The sequence below is a fragment of the Candoia aspera genome, chromosome 6 (assembly GCF_035149785.1).
Source record: "Candoia aspera isolate rCanAsp1 chromosome 6, rCanAsp1.hap2, whole genome shotgun sequence".
NCBI classification, from domain to species: Eukaryota; Metazoa; Chordata; class Lepidosauria; order Squamata; family Boidae; genus Candoia; species Candoia aspera.
In genome coordinates, this window is record NC_086158.1 from 26,088,793 (window position 1) to 26,098,093 (window position 9,301).

The 9,301-nt window shown below is 38.4% G+C and overlaps 1 protein-coding gene across 2 annotated transcripts; it reads left to right on the plus strand.

Moving 5' to 3' along the window:
• The first annotated feature begins 887 nt into the window (after positions 1-887).
• COMMD2 (COMM domain containing 2) lies at positions 888-8,837 on the plus strand. 2 transcript variants are annotated; one of them, XM_063306592.1, is made up of 5 exons: positions 888-1,086; positions 4,451-4,528; positions 5,364-5,446; positions 5,888-5,986; positions 8,159-8,837. In XM_063306592.1, exons 1-5 carry the CDS (start codon positions 1,020-1,022, stop codon positions 8,354-8,356), a joined length of 525 nt encoding a protein of 174 aa, XP_063162662.1. In that variant the 5' UTR covers positions 888-1,019; the 3' UTR covers positions 8,357-8,837. The 2 variants fall into 2 exon arrangements, with proteins under 2 accessions (XP_063162662.1, XP_063162661.1); XM_063306591.1 differs by having other exon boundaries at positions 894-1,086; positions 5,813-5,986.
• Positions 8,838-9,301: the final 464 nt, after the last annotated feature.

A 9,301-nucleotide genomic window follows, 5' to 3' on the forward strand; every position in this document is an offset into this window, starting at 1 on the left:
GTGACGGACTTGTCCCTGGGGGAGCTGGGGGTGTTGACGACCGACAGGAAGTTCTGGCGTGGGCTGGTCCATGAAGTCATGAAGAGTTGGAAGTGACTAAACGAATAAACAACAGCAACATTGGTCAGTTTTGGCACATCTAGGCCGATAGTGTAACCAAAATCTGATTTTATCTAAAACAAGTTCTCATTGTTCTAAATAATCCTTTTCTTTTATATCCTGCTTTTAATGTCTTTTGCTTTTTGTTTTCTTTGTGTAACACTGCTTGCTTCAGGAGGACATCACATGACGGGTTTGTAGGTGATACTTTGCTCAGTTTGTTTTTAAGGACCCTGACCAAGAACAGGGCTTCAAGAATTGCTACAGTACATACTTTTTTCTCCCTTCCTCCCCCCTCGGTTTTTTTTTTTTTGGTGGGGACATGCCTCGTGTCTTTGGAGGTGGCTAGCTTCCAGCACGCTACCTCAAAATATGACTAGTCTGCTGCTTAATTGCTGACCCTGTCATGGGGTCTAGAAAACATGATTCATAGCTTCGCGTGGCTATGAACCCAGCTAACGGGGGGGTATTCAGTAAATCTTAGTTTAGTGCTACGGATGTTAGTTCAGGACACTTCCCCGCCCACCAAAATTCTGCGCTCCGGTGGGACTTGACATTTTTCTGAAGAGGGCTCCCTGAGCGAACCGGTTAGTAACAGGTATAGTCATGCTTAATATTAAGCCTGCATTAAAATGTTTTATTTTAAAAATCGAAGTTTTTTGCATCCAGCGGCAGCAGCACCACCTCGACCTTGCGTTGGACTGAGCCTAACCTCAGCATAAGGGCCGGCGTTGTACGAACACAACTTCAACCTCGCTCGTCTTCAGCGGCAGAGGAATCCGAGCGGGAACGCTTGATGCTGGAGCGGCTTCTCGACGGGGAGCTATCGCAGTGACGCCAGCCGGGAGGGAAATTCTGTCCGGCGGGCAGCGAAGCTAGGAACTCCTGCTTGTGTCGACGGAGGGCGCTAGGCGAGGAAGATGCTGCTGGTGCTCTCGGACGAGCACAAGGAACATCTGGGCTTCCTTCCCCACGTAGAGACCTCAGGTAGGAGCGCTTCGAGGGCTTGCTGGGCTGCCTGCCACTCGCCTCACTTAGGCCCTCGCCCACTCTGGGCCTGCGTGGCTCCAGGTACTGTGGCCGTTCCTCGCCCCCTCGCCTGCATCCCGCGGTGGAAAACGGAAATGCGCTCGAGGGGATGCGCGGAACTAGCCCTGCTAGGCTGAGGCCCACACCACTACCCAAGACTTTGCCTGTTTATTTGGGACTATTCAGAGGGGAGTATCGGAATATTTAGGACTGCGCCTAGCAGAGCGTCTTGGCTATGTTTGCTCAGCTGAAAACACCCGTTGGATATCTTCAGGGTTTGCTTCCAGGGAAGCGTGGATAGGATCGCAATTTAAAAGACAGAAATCAACTCAGGGTTAGCAAGGTTTTTTTTCAGCATTGCCAGCAAAGATGTTTGAAGCAAATAAATTCGTATGCCTAATGAAAATAGCTCCCTTTCCCCGCTTTTGTAGTACTACAATTATTTCTTGCAAGTAGGCATAAAAATCCTAATGCGGTTGTTTGCTTGTTGATGCTTAGGGATGTTGCCTGCTTAAAGCTTCTCTCCATCTTATGTTCACTTTATTTTCTGATGTATGCTACGTGGGCTTATGATCACTCTTCACTAAGCCTAAAGCAATAATAATGTTAATATAAAGATATTCTATAATTTGCCATAATTTAATCCTCCAGATTTAACGTGAAAGCTATTCTAAGACAGCTTTAGACATCTTGCATAGCTTTCAAAGGCCAAAAAGACTATACACAATGCCAAAAATAATTTGTTCTGTATCTTTAAGATCAAAGTAATATACTTAGTTTATGTAAAATATTTTAAATGAAGAGCACAGAGACTATAAATTTAAATAAGGAGCAATTCTTGTAATTAATGTTTATTCATGTATCTTGATATGCTTTGTTAAGTGTTAATGTCTGCAAAAATTCTAAGATGCAAAAAAAATTGTGAAACTTACACTTGATCAAAAACTACTTATGTTGGGAATAACTTTGCCTTAGCTATTTCATTTTGTATTTTATTTTTTTGCAATTAAAATATTTTTAAAGTAAAAAAAAAGTTATTTAATTATTCTTTATACATTAGTTTACATGTTTGGTTAAGTCATGGTTTGATTAACCATAATTTATTAAAAAAACATAATTAGTTGGCTTCATTTAACAAGTTAAGTAATAAGCCATAGTTTACAAACTAGTAACTGAGTTTGACAGCACAATGGTTGTGTTATATACAGTTAGTTCTCATTTAACAACCATTTGTTTAATGACGATTCAGACTTAGAGTGGTGCTGAAAACCCAACTTACGACCGGTCCTCACACAACTGTCGCGGTCACCCTCCAGATCACATGATCACAATTTGGGTGCTTGGCAACTGGTTCGCATTTATGACCGTCGCAGGGTCACATGATCACCGTTTTCAACCTTCCTAGCCAGCTTCTGGCAAGCAAAATCAGTGGGGAACTACATGATTTGCTTAACAACTACGTGGTTCGCTTAACACCCATGGTGATTTGCTTAATGACCATTGCAAAAAAGGTAGTGGAATTGGGCCGCTTTGCTTAGCAATCAAAATTCTGGTCCCAATTGTGGACATTAAGCGAGGACTACTTGTAGTGTGATTAACCAGCTTATGGAATTAGGCTGTTTTTAAGTTCACACAATACATTGAAGAATACAGTAACCCTAACAAAGTTAACACTAATCAAGCTTAGGAAGTTTTTGACTGCCTCTGTGCCAAACTTGCACAATCACTTAGCATACTGTGAGAACCTAACTGTTGTCTCAGATAAAATAGATTGATCTTCTAATCCTCATATGGCAGATAGTTAATGCAGCTAGCTTGCAGTTACAAATGTTCTGTCAGAGACAATTCCTGTTCTGCAGTTTATTTATCAAATTTTATTTATCAAATTTTATCACCGCCCATCTCCCTCCCAAGGAGGGACTTAACCCAATTTTATTCATGCAACACATTGAACCAAACTAACCATATGACCTGAGTTCGGATGATATTCTATGCAGTGTTTGGCTCATTTTGTGATTTGTTGTGTCCTATGAATACACCTGATTTTTGAGCTAGGTACTTCCCAGTTCACAGTGGAGTGCATACAGTAGTATTACTAGGAAGCACACTGTGGCTGCCACTCCACAAATACTTCAGAAACTGTCATCACTGCCAAAGCTTCCCCACCCAGGTCCAGTTCATATGCAGTTTGCATATGTGCAAGGTTGACAGCGCTAACTCTATGCCCCATTGCGGAAACTTGTAGAAGTGGACTCATTTGCAGCTTGATGTTCCCTGCACCAACTGGTTAGGTGTTCAGCAATTTGATTACTTCCTTTATGTCCACATGGGATTTATGTCCACATTGGCAAAAGGATTTTGTTAGTGAACTGTGTAAAACATTCAGAAGAAGTGCTTTGCAACATGCAGGAATGTATATGAAGCACTTTTTGAACTGCTAAAGCAACTGTCGTCATCCCAGTAAAGTGATTCATGTAGAGACAGCCAAGACCAGTTTATAAACCACAGCAGCAACAGCACAAGCATTGCAAACCATATGACTGCTTTAAAGTTTCAAAAAGAATGGATTTACAAAGCTCCTTTTTTGAATGCTTTGCCTGCTGACATGTGGTCATGGCAGTATTCTGGCTTATTGTTCTAAGGAAACATGGTCATTTTGTGATCCAAATAGTAGGATAGTCTTTTGATAGTTATATGACAAATATTTCTAACATAATTTTCTGAGAAATTCTGGTTTTCCCAGGAAAAGCAGTGGTCTTGGGCACACTGCTCTGTTGCTGCTACTTGGCTCTTGCTCCTAGTTAAATAAACTTCTATGCATAGTTGCTTTAATGTTATGAACCTGAGACCTGCCTTGTTCCTTAAAACCAGCCATCAGAAGTCATGGCTTCTTCTTGGATTATGGTTTATTAAGAGAAGGCTAAGGCAACACATAATACTGAACAAACCACAGATGGTACCATTCAAGTTTATTTAGCTGACAGAAGGAACTATACATAAGTGTTTGAGTAGTATGCATTAATGTAATGCTTATTCCTAAGTAAGCCAGAATTATTTAGAATCAGTTGACTGTTCTGTGGAAAACCTGATAGTGACAAATAAGTACTAAATTATATTCTAGCATTCCATGATGTTTTGCTGGTTCCTTGTGTTTGTCCATTTCTGCCCACATTCACTACTCTCTAAATTTCTCTGTGTAAATTCAGGGGTAGTTTTATAATTTGCCGTGGATGGAGATATGCTGTATTAAGATGGATTACTCTTAAAGGAGGCTTTTCTTTGACCCAGCCATAATCTCACTATGGTTCTTCTTTTTTTTCAGTTGTCAATGAATTTGGTCGTATTGCTATAGAGTTCTTAAGAAAAGGCACAAACCCCAAAGTCTACGAAGGAGCAGCAAGTAAGAATGAGAGCGGTATATTTTCTTAGGACCTTGTGACTATAAAAGCAACAGACAGAAATAGATGACACAGATGAGTGATGAGGTATAATGGTGTTATCCCAATAAACAATGATTACTTTGAACCAGGGATATGATTTGTACCTTGGTCCAAAATAGTTTAATATCATAGATTACAAAAAATAGTTAAACTAATTCTGCAGGTTGATTGGCATAGGAAACTATGTTGGAGAAGTTAGGACAAGAAAATAACTTCTTTCGGCTTGAGGGCTTTGTATGGTATGCTAAAAGCCACACTCCAAAAGTTTCAAGATTGGATTTAAGCTGGCAATGTATACTCGGGGGGGGGGAGGGGTACAGCCTTAGCATTATATCTCATATTACTCAGATGTCACATATGGTAAACTAGCATGTTAGTTTTCCATAGACATGGGATATTTGACATAAGAAAGCATATAGGCATGTTGTTCCCAGTTTGCATTCTAATCAGGCCTGTCTTTCTAAGGTCCTTATTCATTTTATTTTCTGATAGTTCATGAAAAATGGGAGTTAGCTTTAGAGGAAAAACATTTATTAAGCTCTGATGTCTAGTAGACTTTCATGTGAATTTCATTGGACTATTACAAGCTAAAGAACTCTTTGTGCCTCTCCTTTCAATCATTGTTAATCATTTACATGCAGAATTCAAGAGAGCTTACTTCCTAGTAAATATATTTATCTTTGCAACCGACACTTATGATTTCTAGCTATTTATTATTATAATTTATTATTATAACTTGTTTCCTTTATTGGCAATATATATGTTTCTTTGGTGTTTTCCTTTTTCATTTTTTAGGAAAACTTAATGTTAGCAGTGAGACAATTCAACATGGAGTAGAAGGATTAACATACCTTCTCACTGAGAGCTCAAAACTCATGGTAAGTGGTTACACAATGTGCTCTATTTAAAGAAATAAGCAGATACTTCAGATTGGTTTGTGGGGGAGAATTAAGTATGTTTCACTTCTACAAAGGTGTGGTGTTTCAGATGAAAGTTTAAAGGTTCCTTTGGTGCATTTACTATTTAGTTGCTAACTTTTTTCACCTGCTCGGGTTTCATTAACTTTAAGAGCAGTTATTGATGATCATCTGCATATTTGATAATCTTTATATGCTGATTTCTACTGACAATCATATTTCATAGTAGGAAATGTGATCTTTAGAACAAGAAATAGAATTGGAGCAAGGGAGAATGCAATAAAAGCAATTGAAAATTCACACATTCTGCATTTTGCTACTTTTTAGATATCCGAGATAGATTTTCAAGATTCAATACTTGTATTAGGATTTCCTGAAGAATTGAATGTCTTATTACTTCAGCTGTATCTTGACAACAGGAAGGAGATCAGGAATATTCTGAGTGAACTAGCACCAAAGCTTCCTAGTTATCATAATCTTGAATGGAGACTAGATGTACAGGTAAGAATATAAACATTAGTAGAAATTCACAGATTTCTCTCAGTTTCAGTATGACCCAAATTTCTTTGTTTATTTCAAATTATCAAACATTCATTCTTTCCAGATGATAGAGGTAGCAGTGTTATGAAATCATGCATATTTTGTCATATAATTATTCACAGGAGGATACTTTATTTATTTATTTTCTATCTATCCTGCCTTGATTATTTTTATAAATAACTCAAGGCAGCAAACATACCTAATACTCCTTCCTCCTCCTATTTTCCCCAAAACAACAACCCTGTGAGGTGAGTTGGGCTGAGGGAGTGTGACTGGCCCAAGGTCACCCAGCCGGCTTTCATGCCTAAGGCGGGACTAGAACTCCCAGTCTCCTGGTTTCTAGCCCATTGCCTTAACCACTAGACCAAACTGTAAAGTGAGCTATGTAAGTTATCCATTTATTCATTAGTACAATGCAACTTGTACCTACAATCTATTCATACTAAGAAAATGCTTCTGTAAATTTCCCATCATTCCCATCTTACTAGTGCAACAGTATATCCTGCTCCAGGCAAATTATTGGCATTTTATTCAAATTGCATCTTATTTTGTAATAGAAAGTTTGGACTAAATGTTGGTCATTTTAAATGGTAATGTAATGAATTATTCAAAATGTAGCTTAATGAAATGTTAAAGAAAATTAAAGTTAGTCCTAATGAGAATAATAAAAAGTCATGTACGCAGTCTAGTCTAATAAAAACCAGCCACTAAATTGTTTAGCAGCCCATTCTTGAAATAAGAATTAGGCTAACATATTTGCACACACGCACCATAAATGTACACACGTGTGTTTTGGGGGGTATGGATTGCCCAAGAGTAATTTACAGGCCCCTATAGAAGTCTTTCCTACAAAGGCAGTGTAATGTCTTCAAATTCTCCCCCTTCCTCCCATTGGCTTCATAAAATACGCTATGGGTCAGCATGGAATAAATTTTGCAGCTGATAATCTTCGCTGCCAGACACTTGAGAAAACATTGCTAGTTTCCAGTCTGCAACTTTCATGGGCTGATGTTAGTTTTAGGTGAACCATTGTCCACAAATGCCATTAAAAACGTTTTGCATTTTATCCTCTTCTTCCTCTCCCCCTCCCCAGCTTTTGTGATTGACTGACTGATAATCAAACTTAGATCAACACTACGTACTGTAAAATCTTGATTTAATCTGTGTAATTTGCATCAATTTATATGGCGCTGCGGGTTAAACCGCTGAGCTGTCGATCGGAAGGTCGGCGGTTCGAAACCGCGCGGCGGGGTGAGCTCCCGTTGCTCGTCCCAGCTCCTGCTCACCTAGCAGTTCGAAAACATGCAAATGTGAGTAGATCAATAGGTACCGCTTCGGCGGGAAGGTAACGGCGTTCCGTGAGTCATGCTGGCCACATGACCCGGAAGTGTCCTATGGACAACTCCGGCTCTAAAGGCTTAGAAACGGAGATGAGCACCGCCCCCTAGAGTCGGACACGACTGGACTTTACGTCAAGGGAAACCTTTACCTTTACCTTTTATATCACATATATAGTTACACAAATAACAAATTGATACAAATTATGTAATTCAAATTTAATGGATATTTGGGTTTAATAGACATCCCTTCCACCCAGATGGGTCATATTTGGATAACCATGACATTTGGATTTTACTTTAACTTTGGTAAAGTAATTCAGTTGCTTTTTTGCTAAATGTAAAAAAATGTGTTAGATTCCAGAAAAAGGAATCACAGCATATTCAGGTTGCCTTAGTTATCCATGAAGTTCTGCAGCAACTAAATAAGTGCAGAGAACAGGCTGTGTATATTGAGGCCATGAAAAAACATACTCTATATATGTGCAAAAAAACATACTTTACATCTGCTTTTTTGAGCATTCAGTACACAAAAGGATGCCCAAGATGATGATATGTGAAACACTGTACCATGGATACCTAATTCTGGTTGAAATTTTCAAACTGCAGTGAATGAGACTATGAATATCAGGAAAACTGGAGTATTCAATAATAATGAAGTAACAGCTACATACTGTAATAAACTTATATTTCTGTAAACAATTGCATTATGACTGCTGTGAATAAGAAATACGACTGTTCTTAACTCATCCTTGTATTTGAGTTACTATTTTTTTTCATCTCACAATTTAAATAGCTTGCCAGCAGAAGTCTGAGGCAACAGATTAAGCCAGCTGTAACTTTGAAGCTACACCTTAATGAGAATGAAAATCAAACGACAAAAATACTACAAACTGATCCGGCCACGTTGCTCCATCTAATTCAACAACTGGAGCAAGCATTGGGGGAAATGAAAACAAATCATTGCAGACGAATAGTGCGCAACATCAAATAGTTTTCTTTACAGTAAATCTACATAATTATAGGAAGCAGTGCTTCGAACAGTACATCTGGACCAGTCAGAGCAGTATTCCAAGATCATAATACAGTGTTTACTGGTTGAAGTTGATTGGGTGCTATGTTGATAATGCTGCCAGATACAAGTTAGAGTAACTGTCATAAATTTTAATCAGACATAAATAGTTGAATATGTGAGATTTTTCTATTTTATGTATAACATACAACAATGTTTATTGACCAAACTTTTTTTTTCAATCTTTAAAGAAACACATAGATTAACGTTTTGTATGTCTTTGGACTTCAGACTTGTTTCTTACAGTTACTGTATTATGCTTGGGCAAATTACTGCTCAGTGAAATAGAAGAGTTTCATCATGCCTTAACTGCTAACTGATGTTATTGTGTAAAAGCAATATTACAACCATGCATGCTAAAAATTACTTCATTAAAACAAGGAAGAATGTTTGGTTCACACAAGTTATTTTTGTTTGTACCTTCACATGTGCATAAGGCACATAGGCAGCTGGACTGCTCACGGAAGAAAAAGTATAATCAAAGCAAGTAATGATTTAGAACTTTTAGAAACAAAAGTTACCCCTTTTAGAAACAAAAGTTATCACTGATGTGTATAGATTATTATTGGAAACAGTGACTAGTAGGTATGCAAGTGTTTATTTTAAGCATTTAGTATGGAAAAGTCCCAGTGCCAGAAGTCTCTGTCTTCTCCAGATACAGGAGAAAAATTAATAAAGGGGTCTTTGGCTGAGAACTTGGCAAGTACTGGACACATTTGAGTTAAATGGATTAATCATCTGATTTGGGGATTATTGGATATGATGACTAATTTTAGGGTTTAATGTAGGAGAAAACATCCCTGTTCCTTTTCTAAGAACATGCAGGGCTTATTCTTCATTATGAAATACGTCCAGTCTCTTCCCCCA

Excerpts from the sequence above, each read along its gene's own strand:
- COMMD2 (XM_063306591.1), top strand. The coding sequence starts at position 1,020 with ATGCTGCTGGTGCTCTCGGACGAGCACAAGGAACATCTGGGCTTCCTT. Across the intron at positions 5,447-5,812 it reads CTGAGAGCTCAAAACTCATG|ATATCCGAGATAGATTTTCA; the intron begins GTAAGTGGTTAC and ends GCTACTTTTTAG. Across the intron at positions 5,987-8,158 it reads AATGGAGACTAGATGTACAG|CTTGCCAGCAGAAGTCTGAG; the intron begins GTAAGAATATAA and ends CAATTTAAATAG.